The 26,700-nt window shown below is 53.7% G+C and overlaps 1 protein-coding gene across 1 annotated transcript in view; it reads right to left on the bottom strand.

Moving 5' to 3' along the window:
• LOC113208111 (uncharacterized) overlaps positions 1-26,700 on the bottom strand; it is a 58,718-nt gene that overhangs the window by 19,222 nt on the left and 12,796 nt on the right. Inside the window, exons 2-3 of the mRNA XM_052272538.1 lie at positions 21,943-21,996; positions 3,387-3,461 (exon numbers count right to left, since the gene is read on the bottom strand). Coding sequence (XP_052128498.1) covers positions 3,387-3,461; positions 21,943-21,996 — 129 coding nt within the window. The remainder of the gene's footprint in view (positions 1-3,386; positions 3,462-21,942; positions 21,997-26,700) is intronic.

Genomic DNA, 26,700 nt, shown 5'->3' with positions numbered 1-26,700 from the left:
GGCGTGGCGTGGCGGGGCGTGGCGGGGCGGGACGGGGCGGGACGGGACGGGACGGGGCGCGGCCGGCGCCCTCACACTCCCGTCGCGCGGGAAGCAGCAGCCAAGAGACTTTGGGTGCGTTATTGACCGGGCCGCGCGGGGCCAGCTGGCCAAGCCATAACGCCCCGCGGCTCTGCGCTGCTGCTGCAGGAGGAGGCCGTTATCTCGGTGGAAACGAAGCAGCCGCCGCCGCCGCGCTGCCAGTCGAGGCCCACTTCGCGTAACTCACCAACGACTTGAGCAGCGCCGCACCACGCCGCAGTAGTAAAGCATCCGCGCTCTAATTAAAGCATTATTATTAATTGGGGCTATGCGGATCGGCCAATGAGCGGCCAGTGCGGCTGCCTGCCCCGGCTGTCCGCCTGGGTTCAATCCGGCGCCTGCGGGGCTCGCTCAGGGGCGCACCGAGAAATACACACATCCTCTCCTCCCTCCCTCCGCCGCCCCACCCAGCACCCCGGACCGGTTTATTCCATGATCGAGCCGGACGGCCTGCCCATTTCTTTACATCGGGACAACCGTATAGGAATCCCTTCACGACGACCAAAGCGTTTTTCGAAATCAGTGCCCTGTTCTCTCATTCTCTCTCTGCCTAACTCGTCGTCTTTGTTTCTCTCTCCGTTCTTTCGCTCTTGCCTCCGCCTCTGTCTCGCTCTCTGCTCTGCTCAAATATGAAACGCACCTTGCTGCATCCTGGCGCACATTTACATACGCGCTGTCTGCAACAGACCCCTCCGTGTGTGTGTGAGCGCGCGCGCGTCTGTGTGCGTTCGATGCGTATTACTTGTCGTTTTTTACTCTCGCGGTATGGATATTGTGTTTCCCGGCAGTCCATGGCATTGGACGCCACGGCATCGCCCGCTGTTCGTGGCAATGTGGATGAGTCTCAGGACCCCTCGGCTGTCCTGCTCATGGCGCTTACAAGGGGGCTGCTGCGGGGCTGCTGCGCACCAGGATCTGCCCCCCCTCCCCCTCCTGGAGGACGACAACGAGTCCGTCTCGCTCTTGCTCTAGTACAATCAACTGGCACCGTTCCATTCGGTGCCCAACATGTCACCGAATGGCTCTGGCGTGGCGAGCGAGCCGCCCGTCCGAGCAGGACAGAGAGAAACAGAAACAGGGAGGGAGAGAGGAGGCGAGAAAGGGGGAAGAGAAAGAGAGAGGGTGGGGAGAGGGAGAGAGAGAGAACGCAACCAGCCAAGCGACTAGTCTGGCTCCGGTGCGCAGGACGACCAACAGTGTCGAAGAGACCAGAGCCATGTAAGGGGTGCCCTACAACCAATACCCTGTCAGAAGAGCACGCGCCCCGCCGATATTGTGTTTCTGGCTCCAAACGCGGAATTTCTTATTGCATCGCGTCGGTCGATTCCCACACACAGACAGGGTCGGGCGACGTCGCGACGCGCGCGGGTTTAAAGGGGAGCACGAGAGAAAGAGAGAGAGAGGGGGGCGCTGGGGAGAGTGAGAGGACGCCCATTGCCAGATTCCTCTTGGGGCACAGCACAGCAGGCGGGGAGCCTACCCTAGGACGAGAAGTACCCGTTCCCGCTGGGAGTTCGCGTCGCGCAGCGAGCATAGCGAGCGGCGGGGGAGATAACCACCCGACTGCTTTCCAGATTTCCAGCAGGGCGGCGCGGCGCCGGGGGGATAGCCTGGCTGCTGCTGGACTTAATGGGGGCAATCCCATGCAAATATGGCGGCACAGCGGCGCCCGCCCGACACCCCGTCGCCTTATCGCAGTGGCGCTGGGGAGGGACGCGCCGCCAGCGAGAGTCGAACCCGCGAGCCGACCATGGGGGACCATAGAACGACCATGGGGCGGCCAGAGGGCGACCATGGGGGAACCATAGAACGACCATGGGGCGGCCAGAGGGCGACCATGGGGGAACCATAGAACGGCCGGGGGGCGACCACAGGGCCGAGCGGCGCGCATCTGATATCGATGCGGACGCACCGCCATGTCACAACGCACACAATGGGCGATCCAAGGGCTTAGCCAAGTGCGTCCGGCGTAGGACCAAACGGCCCGAGAGCAGGGAGAGGGAAAGAGCGAGCGAGAGGGAGAGAGGGAGAGAGAGAGAGAGAGAGAGAGAGGTAAAGAAAGAGAGGGCCCCGCGGCTCCACCTAGCCATGGGGATCGCCCGGCAAAACATCGCCAATGAAGCTGAATGGGGATCGCATAATAACGGCGGCATCGCGTCGCTGCGTTCGACAAGCTTCTCGGAATGTGTTGCCTGTTTGATTGCCTCCCCCTCCCCCCTCTCATTGGCTGGCAATGTCTCTCCGGGCCGGCGGGCACTTGCTACAACAGATCCAGAGCAGCACAAGCAGCAGCAAACAACAACAACAACAACAACATTGTAAGACTCGAACAAGTCGGAGCAGTGCCGAGCAAGCCTCCCGAATATGTATAACGAAACCAGAAAAATGAAATAAATAAATAACATGCCGCCTGGCTGTGTGTGTGAGCGCGCGTGTGTGTGTGTGTACACTTGGCGTCTAAACGCCCGCCTCCCCCCGCGCCAGGCAGCAAGGCAAGGCCCCTCTCACTAAATATGAGGGGCATCTAAAACTAACACGAAAACACTCGCGGGGAGGCCGAGCGAGGCCGAGCAGGCTGAGCGGAGCCCGGTTTGAATAACGTCTGGTGCTCGAGTATTGTTTACAGGAAAAGAGGGGGGGGGGGGTGGCATTCCACTACGCAAAGGGCGCAACTCTCCGAACTCTTTCCGCCCCCCGAGCTGAAGCAGACTGCCGCGCTGAAGCGCCCCTCATAAATAAAACCAGGCCAGGCGCGGCATACGCTATCAATATGCGACACAATTATTTTTTCCGCGGGAGGTATTGGGATGAGGGGGAGGGGGACACCGGAGTGGCTGCCTGATCCCTTATTGGTCATTAATCGACCCACTCCCCCCAGCAGCAGCGGCGGCGCAAGAGGAGTGCTTTTAAATGCAAAATCCCATCCGGAGCGCGCAGCGCTGGGGCCCCGGGGAAGGATGGCGGGGAATAACAAATGCAGCGCGCTGTCCATAGCGGCGGCAGCAGCCGCTCCAGGCGTTAGCTCCAGAGCCAGGCCCCAGCCAGCTGACCGCCTGGCCATTGTCACGGTCACGTCGGGGGATGAGGTTAGTTCCGATCGGCCTAACTTGATTACCTCCCCCGCCCCGCCACGCCCCCCAAGGGACGCATCAACACACAAGCGGTGCAGCAGGCAGCCGGGTGGGGTGACCCCGAGGGGTGACGGCGCGCGAGTGACTCACCCGCGCGGGGTCCCGCGGGGGTGGGCGCCAGCGTGTGGCGAAAACAGAGTGCAAAAATCACGCAAGAGGGATGATGATACTCACACAGAGGCTCTTCTCGTTGCACATGGCGCCCCAGACGGGGAAGTTGGACTGCAGGAGTTGACAGTTCTCCCAACACTGCAAACAAAAAGGAAAAGAGGACCGTCAGCCAAGCAAACACGGAGGGAAAAACATATTTCAATATCATCAAGTGCAAGGGGGAAGTTGGAGTTCTGAAAACTAAAAGAAAAGGAAATAAAAACGACACGAATAAACGCAAGCAGTGGACCGGGGGGAGTGGGAGGGGGCGAAACTCCGACTCCGACGCAAAGTGACGTTTTTAAAGCGACGACGAGTTTGTTCTGCGCGACACACACACACACACACAGTGGCGCACACACAGACACGCACTCACACATACATTCCCGTTTGTTTTATGGGTGGCGTTCATTCCGAACGTGCTGATACTGTGTGCGTTATACGAGAGCCCCTATACGGCCCCTCAGGGTATGAGGAATTTATGATTTCTCTTTTTAATTTTTCCCCCTTTCCTCCCTCCGCCCGCCACCCTCTACCGCCGCGGCCGCCACCGCCGCTGCAGAGCGCCGCAGCTTGTTTGCCGAGAATCAATTTGAACGAGGTCCTCCCCCCCCCCCTCCGCATCCCGCCCCCGGGGCTGCGGGGGCCCCCGGGCCGAGCCCCGGCGGGGAGTCCACGCCGCCGGCCCCGCAGCAGGCCGAGGGGGTCACAGCCCCGCATCATCCATTTCTGCTGCGCCCGCCTGTCACCTGCCGGACTGAACCCCGGGCTCCGACTCCCTGGCGGGGAGCTCATCGACGAGGTCCTCGTCCTCTCGTCGGCCGCCCCGGAAGGGTTCCCCGGCCGGACGTGGGCGAGGTCAGCGGCGCGGCGCCGCCGGCCCGGCGGGGACGTGCTGCCCGCGCGAGGACGAGATTTATGCCGTGCGGCCGCCCTGCCGCGCCCTGCCCCGCCGCGCCCCGCCCGGGGGTGTTGTGTGCAGTTTGGGGCTCTAATTGGGCGGCCCGCTCGGGCCCCGCCGCGCCAGGCCCATGGCCGGGCCGCCCGACCGGGCCCCCGCATGGGAGGTAATGCCCTCCCGGTGCAAGCGACGAGGCGAGGCGAGGCGCCCCCAGAGCCTGCACAGAGCGGTACGGGACCCAAAATGTATATAAATTTATTTCAATCCCGTGGGAAGTGCGAATGAGCCGAGGAGGCAACAAGCCAGATCCAGACCAGATCCGGACCAGTCCCGCGCGGTGCAGCGCGACGTTGTCCAACACCCGCACGCGCGCGACGCGTGGCGGGGCGGGGCGGGGCGGGCCTCCTTAGCGGCGTCTGGCGCCCGCCACGCGATATTAGTTGCGCTGGCAGCGGACCAGCAGACGGAGAAGGTCGCGACAACAGGACGGACCACACCACCGCGTAGTGTTTCTTAATAACAGCAATAATAATAATGTAATCATTCGCCGAGCTGAGCTGCTCATCCTCCCCGTCGAGCTTCGTGGCGATATATTGCAGCGGGATCTTGCGAGCGTGGATATTGTTATTGAACTGCTACTCTGTCGCGCGGACAGGACACTCGGGAGGGGATCGCAACGGGCGAGGGAAGGCCGAAAATGAGCAAAGGAGGGGAGGGGGGAAGCCAACGGCACGAGGAATCCCACTGCCATGCCACGGTCATTTCCTGTCCGTCAGCGAAGGAGCTGCTGAGCGGGGAGGGGCCGAGCGAGCGAAGAGAATTCCCCCAAAACATGCAAAGGGAGAGAGGCGAGCGAGATGGCTGGTGAGTGGGTGGTTGGGCAGGTGGGGGAGTACGCGCCGGCCGGTATGGTGTACCAGGCCACAACGCGCCGCTCTCAGCTGGTCGGTCAACATCCATAACGTGTCCATGCGCCCGCCCCCTCCCCCCTCCGAGTGGACAGTCTCCACACATAACACATTCAGTCCATATCGTGGCTGTCGGACCCAACTATTTGGAATGCGTGGACACGCCGCCGGCGCGGGGACGCCACGCTCCGCCGCACCGCAGGGACGCCGCAGAGAGGGCCGCGCGGGGCGCTACGCCGTGCTGTACGGTACGCTGCCGGGACTGACCGACGCGGCGAGGCGAGGCGTGGCGTCGCGGGTCGGCGCTCGCGGCGATTAGTTTAGGCCCCTCCGGACGCTCCCCATACGTCTCCGAGGCCCCGCCGCCGTCCTCATATGCATGGGGGACCTGCCGTCGTCTGTCGGCTCGCCTTCAAAGCACCGCGCGGTGCCGTGCCACGCCACGCCCCGCCACGCCGCACAGAGCCGCGACCGCCTCAAAGAGATCTCCGACCGCGCCGGCTGGCTCAACGACGGGCTTGCTGCGCCGCTGCGCCCCCTGGGAGTATCGCCTCGGGGTGTCAATCCGAGAGGGCGATCATCGCGAAGGTCCGCCTCCCTCCTCCCCTCCGCCGAGCAGGAATGTTGTGCGCCCGCTATTACTGAGCCCCGAAACGTTATTGATAGCAATTCGGGCATAGCAGAGCGGCGCAGGGAGGCCTAGACCGGGCCGGGCGGGGACGGGCCGGAGGAGGAACGTTAATCGCTCATGATTGGGGTCAAACGCTTCATCACGCATTTGGGAGGCTGCTTTAACGTCTGTTTAGTTGAGCCTGGTCGAGTCAAGGAGGATGATGTGATGGCAAAAGGCGCAAGGCGAGAGAGAAGAGCAGGGCACGAAGGCACTCACACCCGAGCGAGCAGCGAGCAGGTGGACGGGAGGAGTGGGGGCGAAAAACTTAACAAACGCGCTCAGTCTCCGAGGCAATGTTTCAAGTGGCCGAAACAGAGCTGTGTACAAACAACCCTGTCTATAACGTGAGTGTGTGTATGTGTGTGTCTGTGCGCGCGTCTGTGTGTGTGTACGAGGTCGTGAAGCCAAGCCTGCCCAGAAATACACACAAGCCCACATAAAGATTAATATTATATACATCTGTCTCACTCTCTCCCACCCGCTGGGCCGTTTTGTACCCTTCCCCCCGTCCTGCTGGCCGGCCGGTCGGCCCGTCCGTCCGGGGCGCCCATGCCCGCCCGGCTCACCCGCCAGGCCTGTGACCCAATACATAAATACGTCATAAATACCCCTCCTCGGCCCCGCGACCGTTTAGGAGGAGCAGTTCAAAACATTTGCATAGCGAGAGAGAAAGAGAGAGAGAGGGAGAAACGGCCATGAGCGCTCTCGGGACGCCGGCACTGGAAAAGCGAGTGGTGTTTGTAGAGGACGATGGGAACAGAGTCCACCCACCGACCGGCCGACCCCCCCTGCTCTCCCAACCTGTACTACAGGAGTTGTATAGTGGGGCGTTTGGAAAATGGTCGCTCGGAAACGAAACGAAACTCATACCCGACTCGGGCAAGTTAACAGGTACCGATTGATTGTGCTGACCCGTGTGAGAGCGCACAGCGGGCGGGGCGTACACCGTACGTTGGGCTGTAGGTACTTTTAATCGCTGTCGTATCACCCCTTCCCCTCCCGCTCCCTCACCGGGATCCTCTGCCTTTCCCACGCCCCCCCCCCCTCCACAGTCACTGCTACAGGCGACCTCCTCCCGCCCATTACCAAAGTGTGTTTACTATTCATTACACGGGCAAATATTTCCCTCTCCACTCGCTTGCCCTGGGGCGGGGCGGGGCGCGGCGGGCCAGGTTAGTCGCGAGGCGGCACCGCGCCACCACGCAGAGGACCCGCCACGCCCCGCCCCGCCAAAACGACGCGGAGCACGGCAAATCGTCGGAAGTCACTCTGAAAATTACAACTGCTTCTGCTCGGAGAGGGAGGAGGGAAAGGGCGCGCAAACAGAGCGGGCAGGTCGAGCAAACTCCTCACAAACTCCTCACCGCCGTCATCAAGTAGTGCGGGCGCCCGGCGCGCGATCAGCTGGGCCGGGCCGAGCGCGGCGGCGGGGGGTAAGGCCCAGTAATAAGGAAACACAATGGCTTGAAATAAATCGGGCAACGCGAGGTGAGTGAGAGGGGGAAAGGGGCGGATGAGGAAGGAAGGATGAGAGAAGAGGTGGAGCAGAGGGGGCGAGATGAAATACGGACGCACTTCCTAAAGCAACTAAGACGAGGATTTATCGGCGGTATTCCATCTCTCTTCTCCCCCGCCCCGCGCCCCTGTCCCAGCGACGTGCCCGCTCTCATTGACTCTTTATCACCACGCCGCGCTTCCCCTCTCTCCAAGCCTGCTGCTGCTGCTGTTTCTGGCTGTCAGGTCGTATCACCCCCCGGCATGGCCAGGCCGGCCAGACCAGGCCATAGCCGGGGGCTTTGAGTAATTCTGCCCGGCAACACGTCATGCGCCACCGTCGCTGCGGCTGCTGTTTGAACAAACAAACTTTTCCCGCGCTACCAGCATCCCCCCCAACTCAACCCGCTGCGCGCGTCGCGAAATTAAAATGTGCGCGGGCACACGCACACGCACACAACTCACCCGCCCCAAATTCCTTTGCCCTCGTCCGAACAAAAACAAAGCGCAGCGCCGGAAAAAACAGTGTCCCGCTTTGCGTTATTATTTGGCTCAAAATTCAGCTAATGGGTCGTAAAAGGGAACCGGGGCTCTGGTGGTGGCCGGGGTCGGGCTGGGGTCGGGCTGGGGCCGGCGGGTTGCACGTGGCCGACGTACCCCCTCTCCCCATTAGCGGGCGGCGCGGGGGCGCGGGGGCGTGGCGCGCGCGCAAAAAAATAATCTCACTTCATTTCTGCTGTGAAGCGGAAGAAGGGGCTAACTTGACTTAGCACCAAACTGAGATTTTGATGGCATTTTAAACTAGATTATAATCCGCATCTGTCCACCAAACAGTTTGGTGCTAAGTACCATAGATTGGTGTATATAGGGGTTTGTAAAAGGGGCTAACTCGACTTGACTTGTTTTGTACGATAGTTGTCACGTACCAGAAGGCCACCAAAGGTGTTAAGTTGACTTGACCCCAAAGTCATCAGATTTTCTCATGAAGCAAAAGGAGTTAAGTTGACATAGCTCCTTTTGCTATCATATTTTGATGGTGACATGTTGACTTAGCCCCTTTTGCACTGATTAAAAACACAGAAAATAATGCAAATAAAAGCATTATTCTTACTGTCAGGTGTCCAGCATCAAGTTTTAAGGGATAGCTATACCATCTGGTTGAAGACCAAGCGACGATTTTGGGTTTGGAAAGGAGCTTTCATTTAAAGTCTTTCATGGTACAAACTTTCGAAGTTATGATAAAACCTTGTACCATAACCTTGACTTTCTACTCGAAAGTGAACTGACGTTTGTTTAAACAGTCAACATGCGTAAAGAAAAGGAAACTAAATCCACATACAGACAAACTCACCTATGAAGCGTATCGACTTTAAGATAAGCATTTTTGAAGTATTGTTTTCAAGGAAAAAGTAAAGAGAAATTCCTCTTAGGGTAGACATATTACTTCAACTCGCGTCTGCTAAATTTGTAAACACAACTGCAAACTGCAAATAGCGTCCAGGGCCTTCTTGTTAGTTGTGTTTCGTTGTTGTTGTTATTGTTGTTGTTACCCATGGATGATTGACCAATAGCAGCGTTTGTCATTCCCTTTGCTAGCGATTCGGTCCACGGGTTGATGTTTTAGGCGTTGGAGAGAGGTTTGGTGAGGCTTGTGGAAATTTGTGAAAGATGGAGGCGACTTCAAAAGGTAAGTCAAAGTTTAGTTTGAAAGAGGGATTTTGCTTTGTGCTGACTCTTTATCTTATCTGTGTTGTAATGTAAATTTGTAATTGTTTACGTTCGTTTGCAGTTACCGGTCGTCCAGCAAAGTTTCGCCCTCCTAAGAAAGGTAATATTTTGCTATCACTTTTCCAACCTTCTAAGAAACTTAAAATTCTTTCAATTTTATATATTTTTCCTTCACTTTGTATCTGTGCTGTCGGAATGCTCGCTCATAGTAACTGTGACCTAACCTTCTTGATGTGGACAGTGAGGGGTTATGTCTGTGTTTAAGAAGTAGCCACTGAGTTTCTTGTTGTTCATAACTCATTTTGTATAGTATTCTCGGGTGTAAGAACGTTTGTAATTTATTTGTTCTTATTCTCCTTGTTTCAGTGGGAATTGGAAAAGAAAATGTCCCGCCAGCAGGTGAGTAGTTGTGGCAGGTTGTGAACTTGTTTGGTATTTGGTTGTATTTGTTTCCAATATACATCTGTGCATTTCGTTTTATTCTGAAACTCTTTGTTTTATTTTAGGCCTACCATTCTTACAAAGGACAACGAGTAGTAGTTTGTCACCAAACCGTCAGCTTACTCCGGTTCAATCACCAGGTAAGCTTGAACTCGAGTTGAACACGGTCCCTATCAAATCAGATTGTAATTCATCAACACAGCTTGGATTTGTTAATTGAATTTTGATTGTTCTGAGAAACAGAATCAAAAGTAATTCCTTGTGAAGTTGATGTGTCTTGGAAACATCTTTTCAATTATGCAGAATTATTTAATGTATATCGTTCAGCAACCTCAAATTTTAATTGCGTGCCTGGACTCGTATTGGTGAATTCACAATCTCAGACGGGCTCTGTGTGCCATTGGAGTTAGATCTATAGTGCTAATGCAATATATTTTAACATTCTCTCAGATAATCTTTTCAAACTTACTTTAATTTGCCTCTATTTTTAAACAGATAGGATCACCACCATTAGTCCAACCTTCTCAAGTCCTCCATTCTCTCTACCATCATCAGGTAAATGTTTTACTAGACAAGACTTATTCTCTAAGGAAGGATAGTTATCACTTGAGAATAATAAATTTTCCTTTAAATTTGCAGGAAATTCAACACCATCTTCTGACTGTACGCCTGAGCTGGGTTCCTCAAGGAGGAAACGACCACGAAGATTCCCTCCAGTATGTTCTCCTCCAGCACACACTCCTCGGACTTCACCTCCACCATCTTCTGATGGTCCAACTGGTGAGCACAATTTTTATGCCTCTCATCTCTTGCTGTTAAAGAAACTCAAAATATTTTTTAAAAATTTTACCCTAGTACACTTGAGACTTGAGAATAATAAATTTTCCTTTAAATTTGCAGGAAATTCAACACCATCTTCTGATTGTACGCCTGAGCTGGGTTCCTCAAGGAGGAAACGACCACGAAGATTCCCTCCAGTATGTTCTCCTCCAGCACACACTCCTCGGACTTCACCTCCACCATCTTCTGATGGTCCAACTGGTGAGCACAATTTTTATGCCTCTCATCTCTTGCTGTTAAAGAAATTCAAAATATTTTTCTTTTTAATTTTACCCTAGTACACTTAACAATAATTATGTTCTTTAAATTTTCAGGGAGCGCCTCTTTGACTTCTGACATTTCATCTAGGCTGGGTAATCCTTTCCAGGAGGAATCACAATCCACAGCTATTCCTTCATCTTCTGGTGGTTTAACTGGTAAGCACCATTTTCATGCCTCTCATCTCTTGCTGTTAAAGAAATTCAAAATATTTTTCTTTTTAATTTTACCCTAGTACACTTAACAATAATTATGTTCTTTAAATTTTCAGGGAGCGCCTCTTTGACTTCTGACATTTCATCTAGGCTGGGTAATCCTTTCCAGGAGGAATCACAATCTACATCTATTCCTTCATCTTCCATTGCTTCAACTAGTAAGCACCATTTTCATGCTTCTGATCTTTAGTTATTTTTAAAAGTTTTGCCTACCCAATGTAGACATTATTTTTATTGTTTTTAAACGAGTTGGTGTCTATGTCAGCCTCTTAATTTTAATCTTTTTTTGCAGGGCAAGAGGAAACAGAGGGAGCAGAGGGTGACAAAGTAGCATATGATCAGACCAGAGAGGAAGGAGAGAGTGAGCAGCACGGCGAGGGAGAAGAGGGTGATAAGGAAGCATGTGACCAGACCAGAGAGGAAGAAGAGTGGTGGGAACAGGATGGCGAGGAAGAAGTGTTGGAAGAGGACGGCGAGGAAGAAGACTGGGTACAGGATGTCGAGGAAGAAGTAGTGTTGGAACAGGACGGCGAGGAAAAAGAGGGCGAACAGGACACTGAAGACAAAGAGGAGGAAGAAGGACCTCCACGCAAAAGGCAGAGAAGGTATCTACGGCAGACAATCTCACAGACAAGACAGGCCAGGAAAGATGCCAGGAATCATGGAGAAGAGTATGTGACATCCAGTGGGAAAACAGTCCCCAAAAAAACCTTTGTCCCTCTTCGTAGCTGCAGACTCAATTGCCTTTCTAATGTTCCGGCTAGTGTTGGTCAGCAATTATGTGACAGTGTATGGAAGAACCTTGGCAATGCAAATGCCAGACGCACTTACATTACTGGCCAAATCAGTAAAGTTCCAAAACAGTTTGAAAGAGTCGACGTTGCCACACCTGCAGGTGCTCCAAGGAAAAGAGAAAATTCATTTGTATACTTTGTGTGTTTGAATGGCACCAACATCAAAGTCTGTAAAGGATGTTTCATGGACACCTACAAGGTGACTCGCAAATTTATTGAGATATGTCAAGGTGCCAAAATTGAGAACCCAGCAGGTGTGCCAAGGGCAGATGCAAGAGGCTCAGCTAGCAAAAGTGTGGATGAAGTTAGATTACAGAATGCCATTGATCACATCAACTCCTTCCCAAAATATCAATCACACTATGCTAGGCAAAGAACTGAAAGTAAATTCTTACCCAATCACTTGACAGAAAAGCTAATGTATGATGAATATTGTAAGAAGGAAGACAACCCTGTGTCACGGTGGACTTACTCCAGAGAAATTAAAAAGCTTGGACTCAAATTCAAACCACTTCATGTTGATACATGCCAACGCTGTGATGCCCTTAATGCCGCTGTCAGATATTCCAAGACTGAGGAAGAAAAAGAAGAAAATTTATTAAAGCAACAACTGCATCACAAGAAATCTCAGGATGCTATTGACCAGAAGAAAGCCGATAAAGAAAAGGCAAAGAGAGATGAAAGTACAGAAACAATTGCCTTCGACCTTCAACAATGTCTGCCTACTCCGCACTTGTCCACATCTATTATATTTTATCTCCGCCAACTGTGGGTATACAACCTGACCATTCATGTCATGTCGACAGGCAAAAGTATCCACAACATGTGGCACGAAGGTGAAGGTGGACGAGGAGCAAACCAGGTGGGTTCAGCCCTTGTTAAGTTCATAAGTGCTCTTCCTGATCAAGTTGAACGCCTCATCCTTTGGTCTGATACATGTGGAGGACAGAACAAAAATGGTATCATAAATTCAGCACTAATCTTTGCTCTTAGTCAGAAGAAGACCTTGAAATTTATTGATCAGAAGTTTCTTGTCTCGGGACATACCCACCTTGAATGCGATGGTGACCATGCCATAATTGAGAATAAGAAGAAGCATAGCTCTGAAATTCATTTGCCAAGGGACTGGTACAACTTGGTAAGAAATGCAAGTAACAAATTTACTGTCCAGCCTTTAAAGCAGCACCAGCTTGACTTTAAAGCCCTGCACACTGGCAAAGGAAGTCCTTTGGTGAAAAGAAAAGTCACAACCGCCAAAGAAAAATTTGTCTGGAAGGATGTTGTGTGGATCCAACACCGAAGAGACCTCAGACCTGGGGTTATTGCATTCAAGAAAAGTTTTGACGAAGATGAAGAATTTAAGTATCTTGACATGAGGAGATATCAGAGGGTTGAAATGGTGTTGTCTCCAAAACCAGCTTACAATGGACCTGTCAAGATCAGTGCGAAGAAGAAGAAAGGTTTACTATCCATGTTGCACTTACTTGACCCAGATTGTCATCCCTTCTATACTTCACTTCTAACTGATGACGCTGTTCCTGAGGATCTTGATCCTGATATACCACCATCCTCTGAAGATGAAGACAGTGAAAGCGAGTAATTCTGTTTATAGCAGGAGAGAGGCAAAGAATCTCAGATTAATTTCAAATCTGCTTTTCATCAGTAACAAAGTGTTTAGAAAACTAACTTACTGTTTTATGTTATTTAGTTTTAGTGCTAACTGCCATATGAATTTTTATGTGATCTATCATATAACTAATTTTTTGTTTTCATGTTATTTATTTTTAGTTCAATCTTCCATATTGATTATTAATGTGATCTGTCATTATATCTTAACAAAACTATGACTTTGTGTCTGTTGATTTTTTATTATGTTACATTTTGAAATCTGACTACGGTATTTCAATCATTACTTATGAGATTGACTTACACTTCAGACTCGTAATGCTGAAAATTGTCATCTAGCTAAAAGAATAAGAATTTTCTTAAATTTGCTTTTTTTTTAGTTGTTTCAAGCTGTGATATTTCTCTTAAGTTTGTTTACTGTAGGCCCTGAAAGTATGGGGATAGTCTTGAAATCAAAGAATTTTATGTTTATCATTTTGTATTGAAATCATAGCTGTGTTCATTTTACTTTTGACTATTAGATTGAGATAGCTTTACTCTGCTTCAAAATGTGATACTTTCTTCCAAGTTAATTTCACTTGTGATTATAATTTTCAGTTAGCCCTCAAATTATGGGCTTGTTTTAAACTGTATTTGCCCAATGTTAACATGTATAAATAATACATTGTGTCTGTTCAAATCTATGGAACTGACTTCAAGTTATTTTATGATATCCCACCATTTAACCAATCAAGTTGATAAGGGAAAGAAAACCTTGAAACTTAATCAGTGACACTTTATTAACATTACCATATTTAGCACATGTACAATTATTGTAACAAACACCAAAGCAGATTGATGGACAACTGGTAACATATAGAATGTATAAAAAAGAAATTACATTTGAATTCCTCTGTAATAGTACAAAGGGAAATTCAGCTACATTACAAGAAATATTAAGTAAGTTTAAAAGCAACAGGATTTGATTTCTAATTATTGACAGCTCAAATAGTTACCAGTAAAACTTTTCTCACATTTGTAATGTTAAAGACGGAAAACCCATCATCCTTCTACTTACTTCGAATGAGAAGTTACAGCATTGTCACAAAACCAACTTTGCTCAAAATATCCTCTATGGCAATTAATAAATATCACCAGTATATACCTCAAATTATTAAGATATAAGATTCATATTTAAGACAATTTGATTTGAATTCAACATTTAATACACATGGAGAATAAATAATAAACTTAGAGGTGTTAACTTCAACGGTGGTTGGGCTTCATAGAAGCATAGGCTGTCAACCTGTGTTGATGAAAATAAGTATAAATGAATTGAGAAAGATTATTCATTCAGTTCAAAATATAGTTCAAGATTCACATACCCCATGATAGTCTTAATCAAAACTGTGGTTGATCGTCCAGTTGAAGCAAATTTGAAGTCCAGCGCTTGCGAAAACTGTTGGTCAGCTGTTGTGCACAAGATGTTGTCTTCATATTTCTTCACAGCGGCATCTACACTTGAGCGGTTTTAACCAGCCCTTCAGACTCAAATGGGGAACCTGCAAATCATCACAAAAAATATTAGTTGAAGACATTGACAAATCTATCAGGTACCAAAATCAGCAGTCAGAGCTTGATAACTAATGCCAAAGTACAAAAATTAATAATTTGCTTTTGTCAAATATATCAAAAGTTAGGCACATCACAAAATGAGTCTTAAAGCAAACGAATAATGAAAGTAAATGGGCAACCCTGGATATATGCATATCAAACTAAGTGACAAGCAAAAAAAGAAAAAAAAAACAACGCCGAAACCAAACACACAAAGTATCATGAAAAAAATAAGAAAATAAGCAGATTTTAACTAGACAAGCAAAGAAAACATTGAAAAAAAGTGCAAACCACATTTTAGAGTGAGGTTATGAATGTGATAACACAAAAAGTTGCAGTTTAGTGGTTTGTTAAAAAGCGAGTGTAGTGAGAAAACAGAAAATCAATGCAAATTATCAGTGCATTGGACTTACAATCATTGAGTGTCCAGTCGTGGAGGCAGACGTCTTTTTAAAAGACAACAACAAATAATACATCCACCGAGTTCGAACCCTCCCTTACCCCTACCCTCCCATTCTGCCAATAAACAGTTTCATGTTCCGTTCCGTAATTCCGTAGTGCGCATACCGCACTCGACAACCCCCTAAAACAGAAACAAAACACAGCAGAAAATATGGAGTTCTTATTTTGCACGAATTCGGTTCTTGACCTGATATTGATAATTGTATTTTGTTTACTGTGTTTTTTTTATGGACTGTCGACAAAGTATGCTCATAAAGTGTTCATCACCTCATCTCCTTGCATTTGAAGATCGACTTGAGCGTTCATTAGCACAACAGTTTGAGTTTTCTATGTATGTTTACCATAGAAGTTGGGTGACATAACCGGCGAAGGGTCAGGTCAGTCTCATTCATCTTTCAAGCTGGAGGTAATCAATTTTTAAGTCCCATTGAATCAATGTATCCTGACTGAGTATTGGTAGGTGATGAATCCAAACCACTTCGTATGCTGTTCCCTGTGTGGTGATATATTGTGCTACTTCACTTGGTAAAACTAGGATTGAAACCAAAACTTCCTGTTGATTTACTTTCACACCTGTTGACAAACTTTGCGTGTGTCAATATTATCAGATCAGACCGTTGTTGACTTGCCCATGATTTTTGTGTAAATTGCTTCTTTTTGTTCTAAGCTCCATTAAAATTGCTTTTAGAGAAAAGTTGACTTGGCTCCTTTTTCCATAATGACAAATGGAGTCAAGTTGACTTGGCTCTTTTTGCGATTTCTCCTCCAAAAAGTCAAGTTGACTTAGCCCCTTTTGCCAATTTTCCAATGACTTAACTCTAAATTCTCATCATGTATAAAGAGTCAAGTCAACATGTCTCGATATGTCAATGATGGTAAAAAGAGTCAAGTCCTGTATCTCAGTGAAGGAGAGTGATATTGAAAAACTTTGAAATGCCAGTGACATCGTTGATAGAAGTGTATTCTATCTGCATCATAAAATTTTTAAAAAGTTATGTGCAAATAGTTTTTTGCGTTTCCTGAAAACCTTGGTTTTTGGACTTAGCCCCTTGTTCCGCTTCACAGCAGATTTCCGAGTGAATTTGTTGGTGGAAAAGCTTTTGGCAACAGCAGCAGCGGCAGCAGCAGGCTCGGGCAGCGCGGGGGCCGGAGGGCGAGCCTTGCCAGCCTTGTCGGCGAAGCGGCCCTCAGTTATCGCGCCCTGCTTAATATTGGGCGCGAAGGAGAGCGGAGGGGAAAGGGGGGGGGGGAGGGCAGCGGAATTGGTGGTGTGATACTGTGCGCGGGGGTGGCGGTGGCGGCGCGAATGAGGAGGGCAGCATCCCTCTGGGGACGCGGTGCGCGCGGCGCGTGCCCGGGCCGCAGCGCAACCGCGCGCCCCGCCGCGCTCCGCCGCGCCCCGCCGCGCCCCGCCACCCCTTGGCAACGCTCCGACCCATACCGCCGCAGAAATATTGAAAACTTCACTTCATCCCGACCGCTCGACTTTCCAATCGCCGGCCGCCCTCCCCCTCGCCTTAGTGATTGCCAATGGAATGCCTTCTTGATGAAGGCCTCCAGATGAAGCCGGGGCCGCCTCCTCCTTTTTGGAGGAGTTGGGAGACCCGCTGGGGGTGGAAGAGAGTGATGAATATCCAGAAGGTCCTCGCGATATTGGAGCGAGAGCCGAGGGTGGCGCGAAGGGTGGCGTGGCGGGGAACATTTAACTGCAATGGCATAAAGTGGCGCAGCGACTGTCGGAAGGAGGTTTCTCGCCGTCCGCGCATCGACAAGCCGCTGGTCAGCTTACACGGCAGAGGGAAGGGCATTTCGACGGGTCGCCGTTTTACGAGCCAGCTACTATACGGCGGTGGTGTGCGGCAGGTGTCAGAGGCAGCCGACGTCGAGGTATCGCCAGCAGCAGCAGCAGGGTGGTGATGGGGGCGTGGAGGAGCAGCGCAGAGCGCACGTCACCGTGATGGTCTGCACGGGGGGCGCGCACTGGTGCCGAACTGCCCCGTTGGCCGGGCCCCGGCCGGACGCGCCGGCTGGTCAGGCCCAGGCCTCGTGATAAAAAGCCGAGCACCAGGAGGGGCCGGCCGAGAAAGAGAGGAATGCACATGGATGGGTTTATACCCCCCCCCCCCCCAACTCCCTCGCGCCAGTGACACGGCGCGGCCAGCGAGGCGCACACTTAAGCGTAATTTTATGGCCTGGATAAAAGATGTCGGGAGTATTTACTTTGGGAGCGTTTAAGGGAGACGGTTCTCACTGAGCCTCTCCTCCCCTACGTATGTGTTACTGTGTGTGTGCGTGTGCTGTTTCGTGCTGTGCGGTTGTGAGTGAGCTGCAAACCCCCCGCGAGCGCAAATACACTTTCCGCCTTTACCATATTGAGATGAGAGGCGGTGCAAGCAAGTCAACCTGAAGGCGGGATCCCGAGGACAACTCCAAAGGCAAACCTTAGAGAGCAGAGGCTGGAGCTGGGGCAGAGCCTGTAGCAGCGCCTGGACCAGAGGCTGGAGCAGAGGCTGGACCGCAGCGGCCGCCGCCCAGCGGTGCGCATCCGTTTGCCACTTTATGGCGCTCCCTAGCCGCCCTGCTAGCCGCGCACGCAGTCAACACGTTCACATTCACATTCCCGGCGATTAGCGCAGCGAGCTGGGCGCAGGTTCAATCCAGAGCCGCGGGCAATTAAATCGGAGCGAAAGAGAGTTGAGCCTGAAACCAGGACTCGACACCGAGGCGGCAGTGCTGGCTGAGGCGGGGGCAGGCGGGGGTAAGCGGGCGCAAGCCTTACGCCTAATTCCTGGCGACTCTCTTTCTCTCCCTCCCCCTTCCTTTGGCCCGCCATACATCAGCTCACTGCTGTTCCCAAACCCCCGTATAAGACTATTTGTCACGGACGAAAATATAACCCCGCGTGCAGCCGTCTTTCTCTCTCTCCACCCCTCCCTCCCTCTCACCTTATCCGTCCACGCCTCGCCAAACGAAATCCGCTGCTGCTGGCCCCTGACACACACCGGGGAGACACCGACCGGCTGGCGACCCACCCTGACAAATGAGAGCAAAGAGCAAACTCACTCTCTCTCTCACACACACGACCAAGGCGAGGGGCGATGGGTTCTTATTTGCTCTGCCCAAGAAGTGAGTAAAGACACGGGACCACCTTTAGGGAGTGCTGTACAGTATTACACCGGGCAGTATCCTGCTTATGAGAGAGGGACAGAGTGAGAGAGAAGAGAGAGGGAGGGAGAGAGAGCGGCAGGCGCCTGGTCCGTTTATGGAGCCCTTTGCAGAGGGGGTGTTCCGTCATTATCAACGCTTTATTGTGAGCCTTATCGCACGGGCCTTCCCTTGCTGCATCTCTCTCTCTCTCTCTCTCTCTCTCTCTCTCTCTCTCTCTCTCTCTCTCTCTCTCTCTCTCTCTCTCCCCCCCTTGCTGCCGCTACCCCAGCCCAGCGTTACCGTTGTCTAAATGACTCCCGTATACCGCCGCGCCGAGCCCCGATCGCGCGCTCTGTGCGTGGAGAAGGGGAGGGGAGAGTGGAGGGGACAAACGACGGGGCAGGAGCAAACTACTATTGACGTGGAAAACCATCATATCCGCTCAGTCCGCACCGTGCCATAACAAGAGAGAACACACACACACACACACACACACACGCGCGCGCGCGCGCGCGCGCGCGCGGCGATCATCAGCACGCGCCACGTTTCGCACATATTCGCTTTGTAATTATTGCGCCACGGCTGCGCGCAACATAATTCGATTACGCGCGCCCACGCCAGTCATTCCCTCGTTCCCCCCCAAATCGCGAGGCTTCCGAAACACCGAGGGGGGGAAGGGGGGGGGCGGTATACAGCAATAGCGCCCGCTCGCTCGCCCGTTTACTCCGCTCCCAATAAAAATTGATGAGAAATCGAGCTAGATCCTCTATACTCGTGTGCGCACCCGGAGCCTGGTCCAGTCCCTGCCGCTGACAGCCCCCAACACACCAGTCCATTAGCTAGGGGCGTAACTGTGCTGTACACGCGCCCCACCGTCCCTCCCTCTCTCTTTCATTTTTCTTCCTTTTTCGACGCGCGCGTGTGTGTGTGTGTGTTCCCTCTCTCGTTATTTTTCGCTCCTTTTCTCCCTACAAACCTGTTCCCCCTTCGCGCCTGCTGCCCTTCCGAAAGCTTCCCCAACCGGAGCCAAACTTTTCTCGACGCCGACTGCCCTAAGTGTTTCTGTGTCACCTCGAGCAGAGCAGCCGCGCCGCCTGCTGGAGCACTGGGCCGAGAGGGAGCGGGAGAGAGAGAGAGAGAGAGAGAGAGAGAGGGGGGGGGGGGGGGGGCGTTCGTCGCGCTGCTGCCCTTCCGCCCCATCGCCTCCGCGGGTCTGTTTGCGATACTTACTTTGCATCGGATTGGCAGACAAGACGAGGGACTGACTGCTCTTTGTTCAACGCGGCGCGCGGCGCGGCAGAGCGGATGCCCAATTTGTCCTCCTTGCGGGACAAGTTGAAAGGGAAGGGAGGGAGGGAAGGGAGGGAGGGAGAGTCGGTGTGTGTGTGAAGGAGAGAGAAGACAAAAATGAAGACCGCACAGGCAGCTCTCAAATAACCGTTTAATTACAGGAGAGCACAAGCAGCTCTCTCTCTCTCTCTCTCTCTCTCTCTCTCTCTCTCTCTCTCTCCTCTCTCTCTCTCCCTCCCTCCGCTGGGCGCCCCCTGTGAACTTTTTCACTCTGTCGACGCGGCCGGCGGGTCCGTTCGGGCACGGGCCCCTTCAGCTCAGCAGTATGGTTCTGCCCCGATTCCATCGTGAAGATAAGCTGGGCGTGGCCGAGTGGCCGGCCGTTCGGTCAGCTCGGCGGCGGTATATCGCGGGCTGGTATCGAAACACTCCCCGCCCCGCCACGCCCCGCCGCGATCGACGGCCACCGAATTACGCATCGCTTGCTGATCCCAGGAACTCGACGGCATAAGCAAAGCGAGAGCCACAAGAAAATGACGATCAACACACACGCCACAAAAAAAAGGTCACGTTTTCAGTTAAACAGGGCGGAAATGACACGCCGTGCTCCGCTGCTGGGCGCGCACCGGACACATGTGAGGGGCCGCGGGCGCTCATTAGACCCCCATCGCCCCGCCCACAAGCCCAATCAAAGCTCGTCTCTGCACGGCTGCTGCTGCCAGAGCGCTAAACCCAGGCGAGTAATAATAATAAAAAAAAAAAACAGATATGGATGCGGGTAAATAATAAATTATTTTTATACACAAAAACAAAAAAAATTAAAAAAATCACAAAGCAAATAACGCGCGCAGACAGCCGTGATGGGCGGCGCGCGGGCACGTCCATCTCGCACGTTATTTTTAAGGGGACTCCCCTCATTTGTTGATTCCCCTTCCTCCTCTCGCGTACGTGCGCCTCGTTCCTCGAACCATTTATCCTCATCTGTCATCACCTGCTATGCATCCGCGGGCCAGCCAGCGGGCGAGCGGAGCTGCCCCCCATCCTCCAGCCGCTGCTGCGCGAACACTCACTAAATACCAAAGACCAAAAAGCTATCAATTTGAAACAAATGACTGGCGGGAATAAATAATCCGCGTCTGCGGTGCTATCGTGATTTATAAACGTTAATATTTAGGCCCCGTTTCTTTTGTTTACCCGACGGCGGCGCGCGCGAATCCGTAATTGGCTCAAACGGCGAATCAAAAAAATAATAACGATGAAAAAGAGGGATAAAGAAAAGGAAATTCGAGTTGGCTGAGGCCATCCGCCTCCTCCCCGGGCTGCGCCGGGATCCCGCGGGGCGAATATCTCAGTTGCCCGGTGCGATACGACGTGCTGACGGCGCGGCGCCGGGATCGTTAGCACCTCCGATAGGGGGACCGAAACGCGATTATTAATATTATTTATCGGCCGCCGCTGCTGACGAGGAGGAGGAGGAGGAGGAGGAGGAGGAGGAGGAGGAGGAGGAGGAGGAGGAGGAGGAGGCAGCTGAGGGTAACGAGTCCACAGGAGCCCCGCAGGGGGACGCGCCCCGCCCGCCCCCCGGCGCCACACGGCGCCCCCGCAGCCCCACCAACCCTCCAGGCTTCACGCTTCGTTAGGCACCGGGGGCGTCCCGGCGTCCCCCACCGCCGCGTACCCACGGAGCGCGCGCGGGTTGCGCTTCCACGCGCGCAGGACTCAGACAGACACACTAACAGACACAGACACACTGACGGACGCACAGACAAGGCGCGCAACGTGACGCACCGAGCGGAAGCCAAGCGCCGCCCGACTGGCGAGCCCGGCCCGCCTGACGGTGGTGGAGGTGGTATGATTGGCTCCAATTGATTCGGAAATACGATACTAGAACGTGAGAGTGATTAATTACCAGGCCTCGTGGGGCATGGCGTGGGCATGGCGTGGGCGGAGCCCTAGAGAGTGGTCGGGAGCGGTGGCTTGTTTGCCTGGCGGAGCAAACGGACACACAGTGTCTCTCTCTTTCTCTTACACAGACACACACCAAGCGCGCGCTCCAAAGACCACGCGCACCTGTAGTCCTGGCCGTGCAGTACCTCCCGTGTGCGTCGCGACCGGAAATTGGTCGGCGCCCGCCTCGCCTGCCCTTCCCTTCCCCCCGGAAGCTGGTTCCGGGGGCGCGACGGCGCGTACGCTCGTTTGTAACTACTCACCATGTAGCAGTCGGGGGACTGCAGGCACTGGGTGGGCCGCTCCGTGCTCGTGAACTGGAACAGAACAGAAAGAGTTAAATTAATGAGGGATTTCTCGCTATCGGCGGACGGTAGCCGGCCGGGCGGCCCCCCAGCAGGATAACGCGGGGGACCGGGCGCGGACCCGCCGCGCAGCGCGAAGAGTAGCGCCCGGACCAGCCGGCCGCCGGGCCCCCAGGTGATGGATAACTGCTTTTTAAATCGGAACGCTGTTGGCGCGCCCGGACGCCGTCTGTCTCTGTCGCCCACGCCGCCGCCGCTGGGCCTCTTGCGACCCAAGAGAGAGCATACGGCAGGCCAGAGAGAGAGAGAGAGAGAGAGAGAGAGAGAGAGAGAGAGAGAGAGAGAGAGAGAGATGGCCCGGATGGGTATTAATGACAGCGCCAAACTGCTTGGTAGTCGCGGTGGGCGCGGGCGCTGGAGGCGCGGGGCACCACCTCCCAGGTGAGGACGGGGCCAGCGGAGCCCGCACAACGCCGGGGGTCGCGCGCTCGCCGTGTTCCCGCCGTGTTAACACATTTGTTGTCCCTCCCGCGACCGGCACGCCTTTAGTCCGCGGCACGCCGGCCTGCTGCGGGGCTGCACAAGCAGGGCCGCCAGGGCCCCTCCCTCCCGCCGAACAATGGGCACAAGACACGGTTATGCTTTCCCGGATCTTCGCCACACCGCCGCACCGCCGACCGGCCGGGCCGGGCCGGCGCCGTGTCGCCGTACCACCGCGCGCCCGGCAACAAGGACAAGGCGCACGGCGGGGGCGTCGTCGTGGTGCGGGGAAGGACCAAAAGCATCCCGAACGGCAACCAAAAATTACGAAACATTATGTATAGCCGTCATCGGAAAAACCACCCAGCCATAAGGAGGTAAATCTGTGAAAGATGCTCATCATATTCCCCGCCTCCCGGCCGGGCCGCTGCTCCCGCCCCGCGCGCCCCGCCCCGGCAGCCTGTCCACGCTGCGCGGCATAAATTAGGCCTGCATGCCATTAGCATACAACACACACATATTGCCGCCCGCGCCCTGCCACACCGCGGCCCCGCGCCAGCCGCGCCACGGAACCACCGCTCCGCCTTTTTGTCGCACTCTTTATGTCGGTTCCACTTGCGCGGCCGCCCCGCCACGCCCCGCCCTCGGTAGAGTCCATTCCCTATATTCTGGCAGAGCGGCTAGGCTTTGCTTTCCGGTCGTCTTTGTTAGGCTCATAAACACCGTGGTCGAAGGGACGATACCCAAAAGTTAGAGTGGCCACCTCTCCGAGCCGAGCCTGGGCGTGCGCATTGTCTTTGAGAGAGGATACCCACGCAGGTCGGGAGGACGGGTGGACACTCTACATCGGCAGGTCAACCCTTATAACGCACCGGAACACACCCTGCTGATGGGTTACACAATGACTGAATGGCATTGTCTCGAAAGCCTTTGCTCGCCGCTCTGCCAGAATATAGGGAATGGACTCTACGCCCGTGGTGGTGGCGGTGGTGGTGGTGTTGGTTATGCCGTGTCCGGTGCCATTGTCACGTCGCCCCCCTCCTGTCCCCCCGGCACCGGTGCGAGTGTGAGAGAGAGAGAGAGGACGGCGTCGACAGAGTGCGAGGGAGAGAGACGCTGGTCGACACGCGCGCGTTTGGTTTGGTTAGGCCCCGGGTCCATGACAACGCCGCGCTGCCTGTACTGTACACACCCCCAAAAACTTGCGCATATTTAATCATTTCCATTACCATTCCAAAACGGCTACAGCACCAATTTCATCAAGCGCCCGCCCGCGTCCCTCCTCCTCCTACCACCGCGAGGGGGAGCAGCCAGGATGAGGGCCAGGACGACGAGGACGACGGCGACGTCCGTGTAAAATCTCGGCTAATTGGACGTCGTCCGGGCGTGATAAGGGTCGGACATCATATGGGCACCCGAGGGAAGGCCGCGCCACACACGACCGCATCGCCAAAGGCCTCTCCCTCTCCCTCTCCCTCTCCCTCCCCCTCTCTCTCTCTCTCTCTTTCTCTCTCTCTCTCTTTCTCTCTCTCTGCGGTCGACTCGGGCGAAGAGGCAGTTTGGAGGCGTAAAGGAGCCAATACCCTCTACACCACTGCGCTCGCCACTCCGAATGGAGGCACGTCCGGAGAAACAATCTGTATAGAAGTGGGTACTACCCACTCGTCTCTCGCCATTTCCACCACGTCCCGTAATCGATTGTCGACGAGGCGCGAGCATGAGTATCATTGCTGCACCGATGGGAGAGGCGGGGGTCCCGGGGGGGGGGGGTGAGAACGAACGAGAGAGCGGGAGAGGGGGAGAAAGAGAGAGGCAGAGGTGGGCGTCATCCGTCTGGTCGTCCTTTGTCATGCACATAAGACAGCCGCGTCGCGCCGTAAGTCTCTCTCTTTCTCTCTCGCTCTCTCTTTCCCGCTCATGTCAGCTCCGGCAGCGGTCACAGTCACCGGCTGAGGGCAAGGCCAGGGCCTCACAGCACACACACACAGCCTGCTCTGGCACAGTCAGGCCGCCAAAGCCACAGACTTACCAACGTTTTGAGTCCTGACCGAATGTACTTGTGGGACCGGCACACCTTTCCACCCTCACAAGTGAATACGTAAACTGACAGCGGGGTAGATAAAGGGTGTCCAGAAGACGGGCGGGTCCGGGCGGGCCGGGGCACCCGGGCACACAAATAGATTTCAAGACAATCTCTGATACGCGTCCGTCACGTCCGACCGTCCACCGTAAACTGAACATCCGTCCGTCTTTCCTTCCTCTCCCCCGTCTCTCTATTTGACCGTACAAACTCTCCTGCTGCTCGATACTCCTGTGCGTGCGCAAGCCAGCCTGCGAGCGCATCTCTCACACTATAATTTTATCCCGAGCAGCAGCACCGGGCGCGTTCAAGAAGTGAGAGAGGGGAGGAGGGAGGGCGGGAGAGAGAAATGCCCGCGGCGATACATGGGCTTGCTGCCCGCCTGCCCACCGCGCCACCGCCGCGCCTCTAACACAACAAAAATGGGAAACAACAAAAAATAATAAAATCTAAAAGCAACAGGCAGCAGGAGCCTTTTAACAAAGTCGTGCGCGCGCGTATGGTAAGGGCTTTTCCGATTGCCCCAGAAAGTGGTGTATATGCACTCGCGTGAGTGTGTGTGTGTGTGTGGGTCGGTGTGTGCGTGAGGATATCTAACCCTGCGGCCTGCGCAGCTATATGGGCTCGGTCGTAATAAATTGTCAGGATATTAATGAGAAAAAGATTTAAATGAACGCGCCACGGAGAGCAGCAGGCAGCCAGCAGCAGCAGCCGGTTCAGATAAGGTGCACGGAGTCTCACTGAAATGCCTCGATTTGGACCACCACGGCGTGGCGGGGCGTGGCGGGGCGTGGCGGCCGGGCACGACGTCGCGCTGCCGCGGCAGCTTCCTTGGAGCATTCAGTCCGAGAGACTGGCTGGACGTAACGGTGTGAACAAACGAGACACTATCTTCCATTACCCGAAAAAAAGGGACACGGAGGAATGTTTATAACGACAGGAAGTCAGACGGTAGCCCGGACTGGACAGGCGGGGCGGGGCAGGGCGGGGCTTTGAAAGGTGTGGGACAAGCCGGCCAGCAACGCATCAAGGCGCGAGTTTTCGTGAATAAAAAATGGCTTCACTTTCCGATATCATCTACGTTCCTTCCGTCGCTCAGGCGCGCCGGCCGGCAGCCCCTTCCCCCCTTCCAGGCCCGCTGGCTCCAGCCGGACCCGCCTGGACCGCTGGAGGCTGGGCGCTGGAAGAGTCGCCGCCCCGTGTACACACCCGCGTGCACACAGTGGCCACCGCGTCAACTTTGACAGGCCGTTGTGGGCCGAAGCTGGTGCGGAGGGGGAGGGGAGTCACCCACTCCGTCAGTCAAACGCAAAGAGAGAGAGAGAGACAGCAAAAGAGAAAAGAGTACGATTCCATCGGCTGAATTAATGGCACGGTATTATTATATGTATTCTTACGAGAGCGAGTGTGTGTGCGCTGCGTTCTGCTGAAAATAAATGAGCATAATCTTCCTCTGCAGCAGAAAGCGGCCCGCCGTATCGCACCACTCTGACGTGCTCGGCCGATGGAGGCAAAAGTTTTGCTCGCCCAAAAATCTCTGTTATTTCCGTTCTCTATTCCTCTCTTTGCCCGTCTCTCGTTCCTTCTCTCTGCCTTGCCTCCTGCCTCCCAACCCCCTCTCGTAGAGGCATCCTCCTGGCAGTGAGCAAGATGGAGTGCTGCGGGCGAGATGGCGAAGGGGCGCCCGAAATGTATGAATCAAATAAACCGAGGCAGGAAACTGCGCGGAGTAACAAGACAAATAGGAAATAAAACGGCGAAATTAAGAAGACGGGCGCCAAAAAAAACATCTTCTCAACGGGGCCTTCCCTCCAAAATACTGTACCAAACGAAAAGACGTCACACAGCAACAAAACAAAACAATACAGTAATGAAAAGACGTGCTGCGTTTGGCCAGCGGGCAGCAACACGGCCCGCAGTCGCCTCAATTAAACGGTTTCAATTACCATCTGTCATTTGGGAGCTCATTTGAATGTCAGATAGAATGTTTATGTAGCTCTGCTGAGCTCTCCGCGGCCAGGCGGCGGGCGGGCGTCCCGCCCTCGCGGCCAAGCCCAGTGTTTGGACAGGCTGCGGGGCGTGGCGGGGCGTGGCGGGGCGTGGCGGGGCGTGGCGGGGCGTGGCGGGGCGTGGCGGGGCGTGGCGGGGCGTGGCGG

The sequence above is a fragment of the Frankliniella occidentalis genome, unplaced genomic scaffold (assembly GCF_000697945.3).
Source record: "Frankliniella occidentalis isolate FOCC.00 unplaced genomic scaffold, Focc_3.1 Scaffold210, whole genome shotgun sequence".
NCBI lineage: Eukaryota > Metazoa > Arthropoda > Insecta > Thysanoptera > Thripidae > Frankliniella > Frankliniella occidentalis.
Note: the sequence above shows the minus strand (reverse complement) of the source record. Positions and strands in the feature narration are given on the sequence as shown.